The sequence below is a fragment of the Bufo gargarizans genome, chromosome 1 (assembly GCF_014858855.1).
Source record: "Bufo gargarizans isolate SCDJY-AF-19 chromosome 1, ASM1485885v1, whole genome shotgun sequence".
In the NCBI taxonomy this organism is placed as follows: Eukaryota; Metazoa; Chordata; class Amphibia; order Anura; family Bufonidae; genus Bufo; species Bufo gargarizans.
This window is the reverse complement of record NC_058080.1, coordinates 451,456,799-451,479,419: the sequence shown is the minus strand read 5'-3', so window position 1 is coordinate 451,479,419 and position 22,621 is coordinate 451,456,799. Positions and strand designations below refer to the sequence as shown.

Genomic DNA, 22,621 nt, shown 5'->3' with positions numbered 1-22,621 from the left:
GACACATTATATAAATCATTGGTTAAGATATGTTGCAAATCTAAATATACCACACAGAAGCATCTCCTCCCAGTAGGTTGAGCTGGGACCAGTAAGAGGAGACCAGCAGGGTCCTGAGATGCAGCAAGGTAATCGGTGAGGTTTCAATGCATTTTTTTTTTTTTTAAAACCTTTATTTAAAAAAGAATATCCTACTGGACAACTCTTTTAAATTGGCTTTTATTTGTTTTACGATGTTGGCATTATGTGACCGCTACACAAGAAATCAAGGTCATTTCATAATGAAAAATATGTACTTAAACAATTAAAAAGAATTTGTGATCCATGGATGTCATGCTGCTGAGTGTCAGAGTTCTAATAAAAATGTCTGGAAAGTTGAATCTGAAATCCTGCCTGGGGGCAGCCAAGGATGTAATTAACCCTGGGTTCACACCTGAGCGTTTTACAGCGCGTTCAAACGCGCTGTAAAACGCTTAAGACATGAAAACCAATGCTTCCCTATGGGAAGGGTTCACACCTGGGCGTTTTACAGCGCGTACGAACGCGCTGTAAAACGCCCGACGCTCAAACAAGTACTTGAGCTTCTTTGGGGCGTTTTGACGCGCGTTTGTGGCCATAGGACACTGCAGTCAATGACACAAACGCGCGTCAAACGCGCGTTTACTATTACAAAAAACGCGCATAAAAACGCGCGACAAAAACGCGCGTAAAACGCGCGTTTGAGGAACGCTCAGGTGTGAACCCAGGGTAAAGGAAAGGCGGATAAGTTTTAGAAGATTGAATTCATTTGAATGTTGGAGAGCTAGACAGATGAAAGTAAAGGTTTCTCCTACCGGCATGAGCTCTGTGATTCTAGTAGATTAATAACAACCTCCCTGCACCAGCGGTTATAATAGATAGTATATTACAAAACCCTTTGTCATCGTATCAACAACTCTCTTTAATACAGTTCCAAAAAGCCCAAAGGCTGCAGTACGGGTGGAATACAGCTTTCTAATATACGCTCACCTTGTCTCGATTTTACCTCTTCACACGGAATTGCAGGGTTTGCTGAGCAGCAAAGAACATATGGCATGTGTCTCTTGTCTTGAGAAGCTGCTATATACACTGCCTATCCCCAAAAAAAAGCCTTTAGCTTTGATTATGGCACGCATTTGCTGTGGCATCATTTCGATAAGCTTCTGCAATGTCACAAGATTTATTTCCATCCAGAGTTGCATTAATTTTTCACCAAGATCTTGCATTGATGATGGTGGAGTCTGACTGCTGCACAAAACCTTCTCCAGCACATCCCAAAGATTCAATGGGGTTAAGGTCTGGACTCTGTGGTGGCCAATCCATTTGTGAAAATGATGTCTCATGCTCCCTGAACCACTCTTTCACAATTTGAGCCCGATGAATCCTGGCATTGTCATCTTGGGATCAGGGAAGAAAAAATCCATTGATGGAATAACCTGGTCATTCAGTATGTTCAGGTAGTCAGCTGACCTCATTCTTGGAGCACATACTGTTGCTGAACCTAGACCTGACCAACTGCAGCAACCCCAGATCATAGCACTGCCCCCACAGGCTTGTACAGTAGGCACTAGGCATGAAGGGTGCATCACTTCATCTGCCTCTCTACTTACCCTGATGTGCCCATCACTCTGGAACAGGGTAAATCTGGACTCATCAGACCACATGACCTTCTTCCATTGCTCCAGAGTCCAATCTTTATGCTCCCTAGCAAATTGAAGCCTTTTTTTCTGGTTTACCTCACTGATTAGTGGTTTTCTTACGGCTACACAGCTGTTCAGTCCCAATCCCTTGAGTTCCCTTCGCATTGTGCGTGTGGAAATGCTCTTACTTTCATTATTAACCCCTTCAGGACCATGGAATTTTCCATTTTTGCGTTTTCTTTTTTTCACTCCCTGCCTTCCCATAGTCCTAACTTTTATATTTTTCCATTCACATAGCCTTATGAGGGCTTATTTTTTGTGGGACAGGTTGTACTTTCTAATGGCACCAGGAGCAGGAAAAAAATTCCAAATGGGGTCGAAACGCAATTCTGATAAAGGTTTTTTTACACTGTACACTATGTGGTAAAATTGACCTGTTATCTTTATTCTCCAGGTCAGTACGGTTCCAACGATACCACACTTGAATAATTGTTCTTGCGTTTTAATACCGATTTTTATTTTTTTTACTTTTGAGGACATTTTTTTTTTTCATAACCATATTCTGACCCCTATTATAACTTTTTGGTAGCTATGTGTACGGGGCATTTTTTGCGGAACGATATGTTCTTTTCAGTGGTACCAATTTTAAATGTGTGTGACTTTTTGATAACTTTTTATAAAAAAAAAATTATTGGGTAGTTGAAGTGACAAAAAATGGCAAATTGCCTGTTTTTATTTTTTTTCCCACTACGCCATTTGCCATATGCTATTAATATTGTTATATTTGTTATATTTTAATAGTTATGGGCATTTTCGCACACAGCGATGGCCATGATTTTTTTTTTTATATTGGTTAAGTATTTTTATTTTTATGTTAAGGAAAGGGGGGTGATTTTAACATTTTTTTTGTAAAAACTCTTTTTATGTCACCTTGGGTGACAATTACTGGCAATCATTCAATTGCCCATAGTATTCAGTGATGGCTAAATAGCCATCATTGAAGACTTCAATTGCACTATATCAAGACTGCCACCTAGTGGCCTGTATTGATATATACATCTAATTGACTCTGAAGCCGGCTTGGGGCTTCGGTCAATTAGATCGAGGTAACAGGTCCCCGATCTCAGCCGTGGAACGCTGTTATCGGACTGGAAGCGTGCAACTTCCGGTCCCGGTCTGCACAGATGCCGTGGTCACATTTGACCACGGCATCTGAAAGGTAAGATGTATTCGATCAGTCTTATACATACATGTGCCGCAAGTCTCTGCTATTTAAAATAGCAGAGACCCCGCGGCTAAGGGGCCCGCTGCACGCGCGGGCGAGCGCCATGTTTAGGGATCGGACCCATGTTTAGGGATCAGACCCATGACATCATGTGTCCTTAAGAGTTGAAACATAGCCCTGAGTTGTACTGTTTTTCTTCGATTTGATTTCACCAAATGTTTAGTGATCGCCGATCACGATAATTCTGGATTTTTTTCCCGCCACACTTCTTCCTCGAATACGATGGGTCCCCACTATCCTTCCAGTTTTTAATAATGCGTTGGACAGTTTTAAACCCAATTTTAGTAGTTTTTGCAATCTCCTTAGATGTTTTCTCTGCTTGATGATTGCCAATGATTTGACCCTTCTGAAAAACAGACTAACATCTTTTTCACGACCACGAGATGTGTCTTTGGACATGGTTGTTTAAGAAATGAGAAGCAACTCATTGCACCAGTCGGGGTTAAATAACTTGTTGCCAGCTGAAAGATAATCGCTCATGCAGTAATTATCCAATAGGAGGCTTATAACTATTTGCTTCGTTAAATCCAGGTGGCGACTTTTTTTTTTTTGACAGGCAAATGGCTATTGGGGTGTTTTTTCCAGCGGCAGATTTCAGCCAGATCCAATGTGGATTTTCTGCTGTTTGACACATGTCTTAGGCTTTTAAGTAAAAATAAATAAATTGTGATAAAAGTGTATAATCTGGATACGAGTTTGTAGGAAAAAAACGTAGGAATCTGACTCAATATTGACAGTGGTTACTGAAGGTGAAACTAGAATTTGCTTTCAAAATATTGCATTATTTAATTTCTAAAGTAGGTCTGTATTTTTATGCTGTGTAATATATGCCGTCTCCCTTTGTATTTTCAGGTCAGTGAAGCGGGAGTTCATCGTCCTCATGTTGGTGGAATTCATGGGCGCAGCAATGATGGATCGTACTCTCTGGTATTAGCTGGTGGATTTGAAGATGAAGTGGTGTGTGTTGTGTATTTATGGATTATGATGGAGTTCTTTTTCCTCAGTAGAATAATGGATAACTTCTTGTTTTTGTAAATTTCTTTTTCATTTTAGGACCGAGGGGATGAGTTCACATACACAGGAAGTGGTGGCAGAGATCTTTCTGGCAACAAAAGAATCGGCGAGCATTCATTTGATCAAACATTGACTCATATGAACAGGTAATATTTCTAAGCTAACATATCAATTCATGAGTTAAATGGTTCAATTTGTATACATATACATAAAAATAGCATTTTATTCCTAATTGAATTTAGGGCGTATTTACACACTCCTCTTTACCTGTAGAGTGTTTTCCAATTGATATAGATGTGAATGAAATAGCTATGTGTTCTCCTTCCTGTGTAGAGCTTTAATAGTTCATAGCAGTACAGTAGTGAATGATGACACTTCTAATACCGACAGATCGCCATAGATAACATTACTAGATTCCACTAGAGCCTGTAATTATGGAGCATGCAACCTTGATTAATCCCTTCCCAACATGCGCCATACATGTACGGCACAAAGATAAGTGCCTTCCTGCAATCCATTGTATATGTATGGTACAGTACAGTGCCCTGATTGGGCTGGCACAGGGGCTGTGCTTGCCCAATCAACAGCAGTGGCCCAGCTGTTACTGACATTGGTGAATTGTTGATTAACCCCTTAGATGCTGCTATCAATGGTGATTGTTGCATCTAAGGGGTTAACAGAGGAAAGGGACTTTCTCTTTGAACCCACCGGCTTCCCACAATGTGATTGTGTGGTGCTGATGGCTGGTAAGGCAGCCCGAAGCCTTATAAAGGCCTCGGGATCTGCCAGCTACTGAGGTCTATGAAGCCCAGGGCTAAGGCTGGGTCTCATAGGCAGTTGTCAGTGTAAGGGTTGGTCTACACGACGACATCTGTTGCGCGACAGATGAGGCACAACTACACTGCAACATTTGTCGCACAAAGGTTTTTATAATGTTCGTCTATGGTGTCGCACTGTGACGCGACAGTCGCAGAAAAATCAATTTTTAATGGATTTTTTGCGACTCTCGCAGTCGCAGCATGTCACAGTGCGACACCATAGACTACCATTATAAAAATTGTCACGCGACATTGGTGTGCCTAAGGCTAGGTCTACACGACGACATGTGTAGCGCGACAATAAGTCGCGCAACAGGGCACAACTACACTGCATCATTTGTCGCGCGACAATTTTTATAATGATAGTCTATAGTGTTGCAATGCGACATGCTGCGACGCGATAGTCGCAGAAAAATCCATCTCGAATGGATTTTTTGCGACTGTCACAGTCGCAGCATGTCGCAGTGCGACACCATAGACTATCCTTATAAAAATTTGTCGCGCAACATTGTTGCGACAAATGTCTTCGTGTAGACCTAGCCTAATACTGGCAGTCGCAATGCATTGCAATACACTATTTGTTGTAATGCATTGTAAAAGTCCACTAGTGGAACAAAAAGAAAGTGTTTTATAAAAATAAAAGTTTCAAGTGTAAAAAAATAAAAAATAAATCATCAAGCCCTTTAACTATTGAAAAAAATTGAAAACTAGACATATTAGTAATGACTGGCTTTATAAAAATAGGATATAATCTGCCCATTCAGGTGTACGCTGTAAAAAAAAATAGAAACTTGCAGAACACCAATTTTTGGGTCACCTTGTGTGATCAAAAAGTACTATGTACCACAAAATGGTACACTTCTACTAAATGACTTCATAACTGACTTGGTCCTTTAAAAAGTTGGTTTTGGAAACTTTTTTTTTAACATTTTTGAAACGTCCAAAAACCATAAAATATATCAACATAAAGTAGACAAATGGTGAATGTTAATAACAAGTAACTAGTTTTATGGGATATCACTATCTGTCTTAAAAGCAGAGAAATTCAAATATAGAAAATAGTGAATTTTTCCATATTTCCTGTTTTTTTTAAATAAATAAAGGTAAGACATAGTGACTCAAATTTACCACTAACATGAAGTACAGTGTGTCACGAGAAAACATTCTCAGAATGGCTTAGATAAATACAAGCATTCCAGAGATATTACCACATAAATTGACACCTCAGATTTACAAAAATAGGATATGTCAGGAAGGGGTTAAGAGTGTGGAATGGTTTTACTTTCATTGCTAGTTGTTCACCTGGGTTTATTTATTTTACTTTACTTCATATGGCTTTACTTTGAGGTTATCTACAGTATGTTTATTGCCTTATATGTTGTAATTAGAGGTGTTCATTTTTTTATGTGTGTACCTTTTGTTTGCTGTGCAATAGTTTCACTTTACAAAATTCAAAAAGGAATTAAAATGAGAAAAGTGCAGTATTTACAAGGTAAGTTCACAAATGGGTGATAGCATCGGGTGTTTGTTTCTGGCAGGGGTACAACACCATTGTAGTTAAAAAGAAACATTATCAGATTGCACTTGTTGAGAGGGTGACACATTTGACATAATGGTTATTCCAGCCTTAGACCATGTGTACATCATTGTTTGGATTCCTGCTGTTCTGCTTTCTTGTAGGAGCCGGACAGCTAAAATAATGGAAGTGCTGGGCCCGTCACATGTCTGACACAAAAGGTGCACGATGCACCACATTAACTGCAGTGGGGTCCGGTTTCCCGGCGGGGTTGGACAAAATAGCACAGCATGTGAACATAGCCTTAGAGCACATATGTATTAAATTGATATAAAACTCCTTTGAGCAAGGTATCAGCTAGTTGACAACACATATTAACATATCCTGTTATGCCTAAAACATTGCAGCACATCTGATCGAGTGAGTTGTAATGTACAGTAGTGTTCAAAATAATTGCAGTCAGACATCACTAACCTGATCAATTACTGTTTTTGGTAGAAATTATGATATTTCTACATGGCAAATAATTTACTAGCAGGTGTAGTAGAGTAATAGAAACCCAAAAGACCCAACAGTCATGACATGCATGCTGCTGATCTGTAATTCAATCACTTATTCAAAGGAGCATGTTCAAAATATTAGCAGTGTGGAGTTCAATTAGTGAGGTCATTCATTCTTTGAAAAACAGGTGGCACTTATTGCCCTTATTTAAGGAAGGAGGGAAGCAAATATTGTACATGCTGGTTACAGTGCATTTCTCTCTGAAATTCTGAGGAAAATGGGTCGTTCCAGACATTGTTCAGAAGAACAGTGTACCTTAATTAAAAAGTTGATTGGAGAGGGGAAAACATATAAAGAAGTGCAGAAAATAATAGGCTGCTCAGCTAAAATGATCACAAATGTTTAAAATGTCAACCAAAACCTGAAACATGTGGAAGACTGCGAAAAACTACCATTCAAATGGATAGAAGAATAGCCAAAATGGCAAGGACTCAGCCAACAATCATCTCCAGGAAGATAAAAGACGGTCTAAAGTTACCTGTGAGTACTGTTACAATTAGAAGACGCCTATGTGAAGACAAGCTATCTGCAAGAAGCCCCCGCAAAGTCCCACTGTTGGAAAAAAAAAGACGTGTGCTGAAGAGGTTACAATTTGCCAAAGAGCACATTGACTGGCCTAAAGAGACATTTTGTGGACTGAGGAAAGTAAGATTGTTCTTTTTGGGTCTAGTGGCCGGAGACAGTTTGTCAGATGACCCCCAAACACTGAATTCAAGCCACAGTACACTGTGAAGACAGTGAAGCATGGTGGCGCAAGCATCATGATTATGGGGATGTTTCTCATACTACGGTGTTGAAGTATGAAGAGGTCATGCTGCCTTATGCTGAAGAGGAAATGCCCTTAAAATAGGGGTTCCAACAAGACAACGACCCCAAACACACCAGTAAACGTGTAACATCTTGGTTCCAGACCAACAAGATTGACGTTATGGAGTGGCCAGCCTAATCCCCGGATCTTAATCCAATAGAAAACTTGCGGGGTGACATAATAAATGCAGTTTCAGGCAAAACCAAGAAATAGAGAAGAACTGTGGCATGTAGTCTAATCATCCTGGGCTGGAATACCTGTTCACAGGTGCCAGAAGTTGGTTGACTCCATGCAACACAGATGTACAGCAGTTCTCAGAAACAGTGGTTGTACAACTAAATATTAGTTATTCAAAGGAAAGAACACAGACACTGCTATTGTTTTCAACAGTCTAATAATCACTTTTCTTAATTTTTTTTTTTTATTTTTTTTTGAGAAACAACACAAATTTGATATATTTTTCTTCACGTTTTGATCTGGAATAGAATGTGTAGTGTTCCCAATGCATTTGTGTGTATGGAAATAAAAGCTATTAGAAGGATTTTGAGCTTTATTCACTTTTTTAAACACACTGCTATTATTTTGAACACAACTGTATGTTGAATCCCTGCTTCATTGCCTCATGGTACGTTTGGTGTCAAGCCACTGGTGCCTCCACAGATATGAGGCTTGTAATCAGGGTCCGTATACATAAGACTGAGTTACTGTCACATCACTATAAGAATTTAAGCAGATGGCCAATTGCGACAAGTTTTCTGCATGCCGCTGTATGTGTTCTTCAGTGGGTAAGGGTACTTTCACACTAGCGTTTTTCTTTTCCGGCATAGAGTTCCGTCACAGGGGCTCTATACCGGAAAAGAACTGATCAGTTTTATCCCCATGCATTCTGAATGGAGAGTAATCCGTTCAGTTTGCATCAGGATGTCTTCAGTTCAGTCGTTTTGACTGATCAGGCAAAAGAGAAAACCGCAGCATGCTACGGTTTTCTCTCCGGCCAAAAAAACTGAAGACATGCCTGAACGCCGGATCCGGCATTTTTTCCCATAGGAATGTATTAGCGCCGGATCCGGCATTCAGAATACCGGATCCATCGTTCCGGCATGCGCATGCGCAGATCGGTAAAAATGTACAAGACGGATCCGTCGGTCCGCATGACAAGCGGAGAGACGGATCCGTCCTTGCAATGCATTTGTGAGACTGATCCGCATCCGGATCCGTCTCACAAATGCTTTCAGGCAGCAGCAGATCGGCGGATCCGGCGGCCAGTTCAGACGACGGAACTGCCCGCCGGATCACACTGCCGCAAGTGTGAAAGTAGCCTAAGACAGATATATTGTCAAAGACCATGTGTAAACCTGTCACGGGCTGCATTTTCAAATCCTGTAAACAGTAGCATTTATGAAACCCAGTAAAAATCATTAAAGATAAATGCTACATTACACATTAGGTGTCAAGTGTATTTTTGTGGCACTGTACTGTTAATATTGCTATTGCGGTGGTATATATTGTACTTTATAAATGCTGCTGAATTACAATTGGATATTGGGGGTTAGTAATGTCATGTGTGTATGTATGTATGTATATATATATATATATATATATATATATATATATATATAAATATGTTGCACACAGTACTCTGTACTTGCTGATAAAAGCTTCTCAAAGGAAAAAGCCCACTTAGCACTATATGTGGTATATGCTTGAAGGCTATCAACACCTTTGCACTTCATTATATTACTATTTGCTTTCTAAATGCAACTTGCTAAGTAGTCTTCATTAAAAATACTCTACCATTTTCCTCTGCAGAGTGTGTGTAAGTCCTTCAGCTAGCTGCTGTATCTTCTGAATCTGACATAAATCCGTCAGGGCTCTGTTCCTGTTTCTGCTGGCTCTCTCTGCTTTCCCCCTCCCTTCTCTCAGTGTTGCATATGGCAGGAGGTTGTACAAGGCATATGTTTTTGGAGGGGGGAGGATCCAAGGAGGGCAGCTCACACAGGCTGGGTATAGGAAGGAAAGGTCACACAAGGCAGCGTGCAGGGGGAAGACCGCAGCATTCTGGGGACACAGATCCAGCATACATTACTGGGAGGAACACTTCCACGTGAGAAAAGTCTGAACCTAGGAGAAGGTTGCAACCTGAATACCAGGGGTTCTCAAAATGAATGAAGATGGCAGACTGAAACTTAGTACACTTTACTTATTCAAGGTAATCACGAATATGTACGAATCATTTCTTCCATGTCAGAGGTGTCCATGAACTTTAAATGTATCCTTTTCTTATTATTTTTGAATCTGGATGCATTTCCTGATTTCTGAAATATTTGGAGGTATGGACTATAGATGGAGAGCTCTTATATAACAGTTTCTGTTACATGTTACTTGCCACTATAGTATTCAGAGGTTGTGTTAAGCAATTTGAAATGTGATGACTTTATAATAAATAATGTACTTCTATTTTGTATATTCTTCTAGGGCCCTGGCCCTAAACTGTGATGCAGCCCTGAATGATAAAGATGGAGCAGAGTCTAAAAATTGGAGAGCTGGAAAGCCTGTCCGAGTTGTACGGAGCTCGAAAGGTCGTAGGATCAGCAAATATGCCCCTGAAGATGGCAACAGATACGATGGCATTTACAAGGTCTTCTACCCCCCGGGGAATAACTGCCTTACTTAAAATACTTGCTAGAACAAATGTGGTGCATGTGAATTGTTTTATGTTTATTCTAATAATTAATCCACAAGAAACAGAATGAATACTGCTGATTTTTATTTTTACTTAGGTGGTGAAATACTGGCCTGAAATAGGCAAGTGTGGGTTTCTGGTGTGGCGCTATCTCTTAAGGAGAGATGATGTGGAGCCTGCTCCTTGGACTGCAGAGGGCATAGAACGTTCAAAGAAGCTTGGACTAACTTTGCAGGTGAGACATGCAATGTATGTGCCTCTCAGCAGCATACAGTATGTATTTGTAGTTCCATATCAGTAATTCATATACACTACACTACACTACATTACAGAGCATCATATCCGGGTGTGCTTGCTGCACATTCCAAACTCCTGGGCCCCCTGATGCTTGATGATGTAAATGCACTTCATGGGTTGCCTTGCCATGAGGTTCCATGACATGCATTTACATCAGGAAGACCGGAGTGGCACAGAAGCTTTGCCCATGCGACCAGCAGAAACCAATAGCTAATTATGGCAACTGGTGACCTAACAAGGGCCCCATGGGTCTGAGATAGGTTTCTGCCTATTAGGCTGTGCCAGAAGCTAGTGAGTGAGGACAAGACATATCACAATGCTCTGATGTTCATTTAGGAGATGCACTTAGAAATGAAGAATTGGTTGTCGTGTGGCAGGAGAACATGTGCCAAACCAAGGGAGCAGTCCAGCACACTAAAAAAGTTGAAAATTGCAAGGGGCTGTCACCTCTCCTGACTTGAATTTTTCTGTATTTACTTGTATTCTCCTTTAAATAAAACTGGAGCATATTTCTTCTTAGAACTGTGTTGTACCTGCTGGATTTGTTTGTTAAAATCTCCGTAGTCCATAGCATGGGTCCTTACAGTCTGGTTCTGTCAGTACCGATGGTGTCAGACTGTTGCTAATATTCTGTTCTACTCCCAACTCCTTTTGCATCATGTGAAGACTGTCCGTTAGGTATTTGCACATATTCATCAACTCTTTGTACTCTTCATTCTTACTATTCCTTAAATGAGTGTAAACTGAATTATCCTCAGACCTTTGGAAGAAGGAGATTAGTACGCAGGTCAGAAGGTGAAGCAGGAAGACGCAGGTCATAAAGGAGGCAGCATGAGAAGCCTACCATGTGACGTTGTAATGTTATACATGCTTTCAAATGCAACCACTTTATTATTCTAATGCTGTATTGGTAACCTCTACCCACACTTTGTCATAAAAATCCAGCCTTAAATGTTTTGCATTTCATGTAGTTCCCAGAAGGATATTTGGAGGCCATGGCTAACAAGGAGAAAAAAGATAAGGTTAAGAAGCAGCCTGTGAAATCTGAGCCAAGCAGTCCAGCTAGCCCCAATAATCAGACTCCCCGAAGTGGTGCTGAGAACCAGAACAAGGAGGAAAACGCAGAGCAACACAGCCATTCTACCCGTAGCAGCTCAAGACACAGCAGCACCCAAAGCAATGGAAACGAGAAGAGACCTTCCGAGGATGGTATGTGTATAAAAAGGATGTCAAACAGAATGAATCCTTGGATCAGTGGCCTATCTAAAACAATGAGTTACATTTATTTTATGCACTTATATAGCGCTACTATATTCCGCAGCGCTTTACAGACATTAGCATCCAACTGTCCCCAGTGGAGCTCACAATCTAAGTTCCCTATCAGTATGTAAATCAATAATAATATAGGCTGGCTCACAGTATTTGTGCATAATTTTTTTTTATTAATACACTAAATCAAAAACAAACTAGCTTTGTGCCATCATATCAGCATACATACATGAATAAATGTGTACAAATAGGTAAATATGTGCGGAGCTCACGCACAAACCTAGATGGTTGGAGTACTCCTAAGAATAGGACCAAATGGCTAGAGTGAGGCTGCAAGAGATTTTCAATTAAATTGAACCGCTTGAATATCCAGGACATAGATGTCGATTTGCCGGATAGTTGAAACAAAGGTTCCAAAAAGGTTCCAGAACGTCTTTGCTGTAATTCCCACAGGAAAGGTTCTCTATTCAAGTGTCCTGTAACAGATCATAACCGCACTTATTTGGCAATGTTCCACTTACTTTTTACTTGCGGAGCAAGACCTCAGACCCGCTCGCTCAGCGTCCCACTCGCTCAGCGTCCCACGTGTCCAGCCAGATAGTCGATCGCTGGTTAGTGACGTAGGCGCCTGAAGCCGTCAGACCCACGGAAGCTGGTTAAGCTGAGCTGAGCTGGTGATTGCCTGAGCCTGTCAGGCCAGCGGCAGTGGATACAACAGGATTTTACCTTGAATTTGCGGTAATGTTGAATATAATATCACAGGTTTTTAATCCACTTTATAAGTAGTTGATAGATGCAAAACCTTTCAAGCGGTATGGGACGTCTTCAAATACTTGTAAAAGTTGAAAAGATTAAAGATCGAAGAAAGTCCTCTTCTTGCTTATTTTGTAAAAAACGCACCAGTAGCCTTGGTCTCTATACACACTAGACGCATTTCGGAAACAAGTTCCTTCCTCAGTAGATAATCATAGAAGGCATTTTTTACAAAATAAGCAAGAAGAGGACTTTCTTCGATCTTTAATCTTTTCAACTTTTACAAGTATTTGAAGACGTCCCATACCGCTTGAAAGGTTTTGCATCTATCAACTACTAATAAAGTGGATTAAAAACCTGTGATATTATATTCAACATTACCGCAAATTCAAGGTAAAATCCTGTTGTATCCACTGCCGCTGGGCCTGACAGGCTCAGGCAATCACCAGCTCAGCTCAGCTTAACCAGCTTCCGTGGGTCTGACGGCTTCAGGCGCCTACGTCACTAACCAGCGATCGACTATCTGGCTGGACACGTGGGACGCTGAGCGAGTGGGACGCTGAGCCAGCGGGTCTGAGGTCTTCCTCCGGAAGTAAAAAGTAAGTGGAACATTGCCAAATAAGTGCGGTTATGATCTGTTACAGGACACTTGAATAGAGAACCTTTCCTGTGGGAATTACAGCAAAGACGTTCTGGAACCTTTTTGGAACCTTTGTTTCAACTATCCGGCAAATCGACATCTATGTCCTGGATATTTAAGCGGTTCAATTTAATTGAAAATCTCTTGCAGTCTCACTCTAGCCATTTGGTCCTATTCTTAGGAGTACTCCAACCATCTAGGTTTGTGCGTGAGCTCCGCACATATTTACCCATTTGTACACATTTATTCATGTATGTATGCTGATATGATGGCACAAAGCTAGTTTGTTTTTGATTTAGTGTATTAATAAAAAAAAATTATGCAAAAATACTGTGAGCCAGCCTATATTATTATTGATTTATTCCCTCTTTTCAGTTGGTAACTGAAAGGCTGAGCTCCAGTAGTTTGCTGGTTGAGCCTTTTCTAAATATTCGACAATAGCCCTATCAGTATGTGTTTGGAGTGTGGGAGGAAGCCGGAGGAAACCCAGGCAAACACGGGGAGAACATACAAACTCCATGCAGATGCTGTCCTTGGTCGGATTCGAACCTGGGGACCCCAGCCCTGCAAGGCACCAGTGCTAACCACTGAGCCACCGTCCCTTAGTGACCACCAATACGCCTTTTTACTGACGTAAACAAAGGCGGTTTAAGACAGATAGCCGATGTTTTCACTATGGGGGTTCCACAGATGCTGCGGCATTTGAGTGATTAAATGACCTGGATCAGCGTTATGTCTGATCCCGGTCATCAGAGCCGGCTGTAATACATGACTGTCACACTCCACATATGGATGGACAAATGTCTTTTTTTCGGCCTTATATACTATGTTACTAGCTGATAAATCCGCTCCATACACTTCTTGCACCTGCTGACATACTATTACGTCATGGGGAGTGAAAGGGTTAAATCCTTATTTATTTTTTTTTCATTTTTTTTTTAAATTTTTTTATTACTTTGTTCCACAACAATTTCTTCATTAAAAGTCTTGTAACTTAATAGATCTGTCTCCAGCAATATTAATACGTCCTCTCCAGATCCAGATTTCTTGTCTATCCACATTTCCTCTGGTGCATTCCCAATGAATAAACATTTGTAACTGTGTAGAATAATATAAATAAAATGGGAAATGAGAAACCTCTGTCTTTCAGATGCACAACTAAGGCTACTTTCACACTGGCATTTTGGCTTTCTGTTTGTGAGATCCATTCAGGGCTCTCACAAGCGGTCCAAAACGGATCAGTTTTGCCCTAATGCATTCTGAATGGAAAAGGATCCGCTCAGAATGCATCAGTTTGCATCCGTTCAGCCTCCATTCCGCTCTGGAGACAGACACCAAAACTCTGCTTGCAGCCTTTTGGTGTCTCCGTCTGATGAAACGGAGCCAAACGGATCTGTCCTGGCACACAATGTAAGTCAGTGGGGACGGATCCATTTTCACTGGCACAATAGAAAACGGATCCGTCCTCCATTGACTTTCAATGGTGTTCGAAATGGAGCCGTCTTGGCTATGTTACAGATAATACAAACGGATCTATTCTGAACGGATGCAGACGGTTGTATCATCTGAACGGATCCGTCCATGACGGATCCACACAAAACGCGAGTGTGAAAGTAGCCTAAAAATGATTAGAATTCTCTAATCTTGCCACATAATCTCATTAGTTACACACTAACCCGTCTCTCTGCTTTTATAGCAGCCATAGCCTTTCTTGACCAATGCTTTAAACTGAAGACCACATTTTCCCACTGGACTAATTGTTTTTCTTGTTTTAGATGACGTAGAAGAGGTTGTACCATCCAAATTGATTAAGCGTTCAGAAGAAGAAGAACGAGGTGAAGCATTTGAGCTCACAGAACAACAGCATTGGCTCATTAAGGAGGACTCTCTTAACCAGAAGCTTTGGGATGAGGTTCTTTCCTCTATCAAGGAAGGTCCGGTAGGTGTAAAAGCTCATGCCACTTTCTCTATGTAGGTGCTCCCGCCAGCTTAGTCATACACTTTTAACAATATCACAGCCCTGCATGGTCCAGGACAATTTTGAAAGCCTCCTTACAGTCTGTAATTACATCTTTACAAATATTGTAATTACATCTTTACAAATATTGGTTTTGCTTTAAATATCCAATTAAAGCAAATCCCTTATATACACCACTTTGTATACATGCAGTGTATTATTCCACTAAACAAAAAGAATAAATAGATTTTAGAAAACTGTAATATGGGCAAATTGTATGCTCCGTTTTATTGCCACAATGCACTGACCTCCAAGATGGTCTATGGTGATTTATGTTTGATTCATTTTAACAGTGGTAAGTCTGTCTGCCGCAACACGGACCCTAAAATGTTGGAGAGTTACTGGAGATTTATTGCCTATAGCAACCAATCAGCCTCCCCTTATTATTTTTCAGAGCTCCTCTGGAAAAAAAAGAATTTAAGGATTAATCCCTATATGTCTAAGGGCCCATTCACATGACCGTATATTTGAGTCGGCATCCATTCCGCAATTTTGCAGAACGGATACGGACCCATTAATTTCACTGGGGCCGCAAAACATGCGCTGTCCGCATCTGTACTTCCATTCTGAGGTGCCATAAAAAATAAAGATCTGCCTAATCTTGCCTGTTCATCATAGGGTCTTCCATTCCGCTAAATACGGAACGCACATAGCAAGCATCTGTGTCTTGCAGATCCACAATTTTTAGACCCCAAAATGAATATGGTCATTTGAATGATCCCTAAAAGTGATCTTGCCTCCCAAGATGTAAAAAAGTTGTGTTATCATTTGCTGTGGTAGTCGCTATAATGATGTATTACAAATTTTTGTTTTCTAGAAATTTCTGAATAAAGTTGAACAAACATTCATGTGTGTCTGCTGTCAAGAGTTAGTGTATCAACCTGTAACAACAGCATGCCTCCATAATGTGTGCAAAGTAAGTGATATTTCATCATTGGGATTGATTTCTAAGTGTAAGAGTACAACCACTCGGAGCAGCAGTGCTGGACTTGGGATGCGGCTGAGTATCGTGCGGCTGTATGAACCACAACTGCATCCTACCAACTAATTACAACAGGATTTTTTCTTTTGTGTTGACTGTTAATGGCAGTGCAATAACCTGCAAAAATGTGCAGCCATTAACAGTGAAACGGAAGAAAAAATGCAGCTGTAAATAGTTAACAGGATGCAGCTTGTATGACTGCATCCCAAGTGCAGCACAGCCTCTCTGTGTGGTCGTACCTGGACATGAAAATTCTGGCAAAACTTTGATCAATAAATACCATATTTTTCATCTTATAAGATGCACTTGATGATAAGACGTAGCTCAGGCTTGACTGCATGAAGCATCAGGTCATAGTGCGCTCACTACATCCTGAAGCTTTACGCAGCCCGGCCCCAGGGAAGAAGACCAGGGAGGGTGGGTGCCAGTAGCGCTTCACTCCCTGCACCTACTGCATACTAGTGAGCGCTTCCATAATGCAAGTTCTCACTAGTACACACTTTATAAGACGCACTGACATTTTTCCCACACTTACGGTGAAAAAGTGAAAAATACAGGAAATGTACTAGAAAATAAAGCATTTATAGTTTAAAAAAGCAAAAACAAGCAATGCAAACATAAATAACAAAGTAAATACAATACTGCCAGTAATATTTTACATAGCTGCTATTATAAAATATATTTCCTTAAAGAGAATGTGTCACTAATGATTTTTTTTAGTGGTGTACATTGTCTTTCAGTAGGGTTGTCACGATACCAGAATTTGAACTTTGATACCAAGTAAAGTATCACTATACTTGATACTAAATCAATACCTTGCAAAGCGATGAAATAGATTTTATCTTTCATTGTAATTCTGCCTGTGATAATATGACTGCTGAAAAGAGTTTAGAATATACAGTGGATATAAAAAGTCTACACACCCCTGTTAAAATGTCAGAACTTTTTCCACCTTCAATGTGAACTATAAACTGTACAACTCAATTGAAAAATGAACTGAAATCTTTTAGGTGGAGGGAAGAAAAAATATAAAAATAAAATAATATGGTTGCATAATTGTGTACACCCTTAAACTAATACTTTGTTGAAGCACCTTTTGATTTTATTACAGCACTCAGTCTTTTTGGGTAGGAGTCTATCAGCATGGCATATTTTGACCTGGCAAGATTTGCCCACTGTTCTATGCAAAAACACTCCAAATCTGTCAGATTGCGAGGGCATCTCCTGTGCACAGCCCTCTTCAGATCACCCCACAGATTTTCAATCAGATTCAGGTCTGGGCTCTGGCTGGGCCATTCCAAAACTTTAATCTTCTTCAGGTGAAGCCATTCCTTTGTTCATTTGGATGTATGCTTTCAGTCCTTGCCATGCTGAAATATGAAGTTCCTCTTCATGTTCAGCTTTCTAGCAGAAGCCTGAAGGTTTTGTGCCAATATTGACTGGTATTTAGAACTGTTCATAATTCCTTCTAGCTTAACTAAGTCCCCAGTTCCAGCTGAAGAAAAACAGCCCCAAAGCATGATGCTGCCACCACCATGCTCCACTGTGGGTATGGTGTTCTTTTGGTGATGTGCAGTGTTGTTTTTGGGCCAAACATATCTTTTAGAATTATGGCCAAAAAGTTCAACCTTGGTTTCATCAGACCATAACACCTTTTCCCACATGCTTATGGGAGACTTCAGATGTGTTTTTTGCAAAATGTAGCCTTGCTTGGATGTTTTTCTTCGTAAGAAAGGGCTTTCGTCTTGCCACTCTACCCCATAGCCCAGACATATGAAGAATACGGGAGATTGTTGTCACATGTACCACACAGCCAGCAATTGCCAGATATTCCTGCAGCTCCTTTAATGCTGCTGTAGGCCTCTTGGTAGCCTCCCAGACCAGTTTATTTCTCGTCTTTTCATCAATTTTGGAGGGACTTCGAGTTCTTGGTAATGTCACTGTTGTGCCATATTTTCTCAACTTGATGATGACTGTCTTCACTGTGTTCCTTGGTATATCTAATGCCTTGGAAATTCTTTTGTACCCTGCTCCTGACTGATACCTTTTAACAATGAGATCCTTCTGATGCTTTGGAAGCTCTCTGTGGACCATGGCTTTTGCTGTGGGGTGCGACTAAGAAAATTTCAGGAAAGACCAACTAGAGCAGCTGAACTTTATTTGGGGTTAATCAGAGGGACTTTAAATGATGACAGGTGTATGCCGACTCCGATTTAACATGATTTTAAATGTGATTGCTTAATTCTGAACACAGCTACATCCCGAGTTGTGAGGGTGTGCACACCTAAAAGATTTCAGTTTGTTTTTCAATTGAGTGGTACAGTTTTTAGGTCACATTAAAGGTGGAAAAAGTTCTGAAATGATTTATCTTTATCTCCTTTTTTTTACATCACAGAAACCAGACATTTTAACAGGGGTGTGTAGACTTTTTATATCCACTGTATATATAGACTTACTTGAAAAAATTTAAATAAAATCAACAATTCCCAAAAATATTTTTAAAATAAAAATTTGATTTAAAAATAGGCCATTTTGTGATGATATATTCCCTTATAAATACCTTATGCTTAGGGGATTTTTCTGTTGTTTCTACAAGAGCTAATGCATAATCTTGGTTGTTATTTAGAGCTGCTTGCAACGATCCTTCCGAGCTGAGGTCTACACTTGTCCAGCATGCCGCTATGACCTTGGAAAGACTTACAATATGGTTCCAAATAAGGTCCTGCAGACATTGCTTGACCAGTTTTTTCCTGGTTACAGCAAAGGGCGATGATTTGTTATGCTCCCAGAGCATCTCTTTTTGACATTTTATAAATAAAGACATTCTTCTCAAATCACGAAAAGGAACGTGGACCAACAGGCACCATGGATCTCAAGCACCACCTTTCTCCGTGTCACCATGTCTTCAGTTCTTGGCTGTCTCAGTATCCGAGGTAGTTTGCCTGCTAAGGCCTGATTTGAAAGAACTTGTGCAGCATCTTTGCTACTACACTCGATACTTGCTTGTTTTCATCCAACTACCTCAAGACAGAGAAGAAAACATGGAGACGAAGAGATTAAAAGATTGGTTATCTGATGTTTAGCAACACACTGCCTCTGGAAGTTGTGCCTGGTCCACGAGTCTTCTTTGCTCCGGTGCCGAGGGGAGTCCACAGTGCGTTGCAGGGCAAAGGCTTGTCGACACCTTTCAGGACTGAAGGGCTCAGTGTACACTGACAGCACTTAGTTGTAAACATATGTTAGACTAAAGAGCAACAGATTCATTGTAATGTTTTCCTTTCTTCCCAGCTTCTATTTTTTCCTTCCCTTCCGTTTTTTTTCTTCTGCAGAGCTGCTTATTGTACTTTTTTACCGTGAGCTTTTTTCTGCTTCATAATTTTTACCTTATACAGTTTGACTACTAATTACTAATGAGAACAATATATATGCATTGTTGCTACATTAGTGTAACGTGATCTGTGTTCTAACCTTTTTTTGTTGCTCTTAGAGCTAATCACAACATCCTAGTCTTGTGATTTTTCTTTTCTATACATTGTCACTTTGGTATTAGTTTACAAGCTGTATGCTGTAGTAGAGCCTTGTATCAGTGGTAATGCAATCTGCAGAGCATTGCAAATGGGTGATGGTATTAGCTGGAGAGGGTCTGAAATAGCTTCCTATTGTGATTTCAAATTTTATACACAGTATATTCCCTAAAATGTACCTTATTAAATATTTTATGATTCTGAGATGTTGCTTATGTTTTACTGTCTGTACTGTGTGCCTCTTTTGTATTTTTCTTTTTATGAGAAAAAAAAAACAGTTTTTTGTACATGAGGGTAATATCTACTATAAGACGCACCTAGGATTTGGAGGAGGAAAATAAGATTAAAATATTTTTCTGCACACCTTAGATCAGACCCCAATTCTTCACCAGACCTCAGATCAAACCCCATAATCAGACCACCAATCTCCATCGGACTACCATCCTTCATCAGCCTTAGATCAGATCCCCCAACCTCCATCCACCTCAGATCAGATGTTAAAAAAATAAACTTACCTTGCTTGCTCCGGACGGCGCTGCCATTCACTCACCAACCCGCCTTGCACTGTGACCTGACGTTGCACAGCGTCAAGTCATATCACGTGCACTACATCCTGACACTGAACGCTGTCAGGATACAGTGCATAGCGGGGCCTGGAAGTTCAAGGAGAATGAGTACAGCCAGTAGAGTGCTTCCCTCACCGCGCCTCACGCATTAGAATTCGGACTATAAGACGCACTGAAACTTTTCCCTCACTTTTGGGGGGAGTTCACCTTATAGTCAGAAGAATACGATAATTGCTTATGTGTCTTTTATATATGTAGCTTCAGTTAGCAAGTGAAAAAATAAGCTTCATGTGGCGGTTTGTCCAGTACTCTGACTCCACAACTTGAGCACCCTTAAACATAAAAAAAAGTCTTTATTCATCCACCTCCCTGTATTTCAGCTATATCCTGAGCTTTTATCGAGCTACAAATGGAGCCAAGATGTTACACCATCAGTGAATAAAGATGTTTCTTTACTGTTACATGTAAATGAATTGCTGAAATTCTAATTTATATAATAAATACAACTACAGCTTGTAGGTTTTGGTCTTGATAGTAGAATTTTTTTATTAAACAGCATACGGCAATATTCATGCGTGACGTTTCGGCTCACAGGCCTTCCTCAAACTCTGTGCCATAGGTTTATGATGGAATGAAGATAGAGAAGTGAGCAAGTAGACTGCAGTATGAAGGAATCGTGTATAGTACATATGTGTAATGAGAGCGTCTCTCTACACACATGTACTATACATGATTCCTTCATACTGCGTCTACTTGCTCACTTCTCTATCTTCATTCCATCATAAACCTATGGCACAGAGTTTGAGGAAGGCCTGTGAGCCGAAACATCACGCATGAATATTGCCGTATGCTGTTTAATAAAAAAATTCTACTATCAAGACCAAAACCTACAAGCTGTAGTTGTAGTTATTATTGTAAGCGGGGTTGGAACCCTACTTACAGCTGACGCACGGAGTGCGACAAAGATTTATTGTAACCAGTTCTCATTTCTATATTTAGTACTGCAACTGAATTATTGACATCTCTACCTAACATCTCATCATCTGTGTGTACAGTTCAGTGCTGCATTATTGAAATGTAAGTATTGATCAAGCATCGATGACTGAAAATTAAAATTCCACTTTATTACAAATCCATGAAAAAACAGGAACTAACTAGCACAAAAGACAAGCTTGTTTCTGGTGCACTATGCACCCTTAATTGTAGCATACAATGAACTCAACCTGTCAAAACTTTTTTAAGATGGACACGTACCTGAACAGAAGTGGCAGTCCCAAAAATCTCAGTAGTATGACTTAAATATGCTTTAAAGGGGTTATGCCATGATTGATGAGAAAAATGCCTTATAAAAATACCTTTCTTACAAAGCTGGAATCAGCTCTGTACTGCACATGGGTCTAGAAATCTCCACATTCAGTGCTCCAATTGGTTTGCTAGATTATCTTCAGCTTGGCAGATCAGGGGCATGTCCTTTCCACTGCAGCTCTCTCCCTGTCACTGCCACAGCTTTTAACCAAACATATAAACTGAGCACGTTTGAGCAGCTCAGTAAGACAGATAAAAAATATAAGGAAAAGAACATCAGGTGGCGCTATGCATATACATTTTATTGAATAGCTCACTGGCTGTACAAAATGTTTAAGTATATGCATTCAGATTGAGGTGCTGGTTTGAAAAATGTAGAATATGCTTCCTGACACAACCTCTCTAAAAGGCGCAATGTCCAAAGATCTAAGGCTACTTTCACACTCTCGTTTTGGGCGGATCCGTCATGGATCTGCAAAAACGGATCTATTACAATAATACAACCACATGCATCCGTCATGAACGGATATGTTTGTATTATCTGTAACATAGCCAAGACAGATCCATCATGAACTCCATTGAAAGTCAATAGGAGACTGATTAGTTTTCTATTGTGCCAGAGAAAACTGATCAGTCCCTATTGACTTACATTGTGTGCAGGACAGATCCGTTTGATTTAGTTTAGTCAAGTGGACAGCAAAACGCTGCAGGCAATGTTTTGGTGTCCACCTCTAGAGCGGAATGGAAACTGATCGGAGGCAAACTGATGCATTCTGAGCGGATCCTTTGCCATTCGGAATGCATTAGGGCAAAACTGATAAATTTTTGACCGCTTGTGAGAGCCCATGATGGATCTCAACCGAAAAGCCAAAATCTGAAGGTGTCAGCCCTTTACAGAGTGATGAGGGGGGAGTTGCAGAGAGCG

At 40.4% G+C, this 22,621-nt stretch overlaps 1 protein-coding gene across 1 annotated transcript in view; it reads left to right on the top strand.

Moving 5' to 3' along the window:
* The window catches only part of UHRF2 (ubiquitin like with PHD and ring finger domains 2), a 113,187-nt gene extending 93,158 nt beyond the window's left edge, over nt 1-20,029 (top strand). Inside the window, exons 10-17 of the mRNA XM_044272564.1 lie at nt 3,796-3,900; nt 3,997-4,103; nt 10,136-10,298; nt 10,441-10,578; nt 11,612-11,849; nt 15,078-15,241; nt 16,137-16,235; nt 18,928-20,029. Coding sequence (XP_044128499.1) covers nt 3,796-3,900; nt 3,997-4,103; nt 10,136-10,298; nt 10,441-10,578; nt 11,612-11,849; nt 15,078-15,241; nt 16,137-16,235; nt 18,928-19,074 — 1,161 coding nt within the window. The 3' untranslated portion in view covers nt 19,075-20,029. The remainder of the gene's footprint in view (nt 1-3,795; nt 3,901-3,996; nt 4,104-10,135; nt 10,299-10,440; nt 10,579-11,611; nt 11,850-15,077; nt 15,242-16,136; nt 16,236-18,927) is intronic.
* The last annotated feature ends 2,592 nt before the right edge of the window (nt 20,030-22,621 follow it).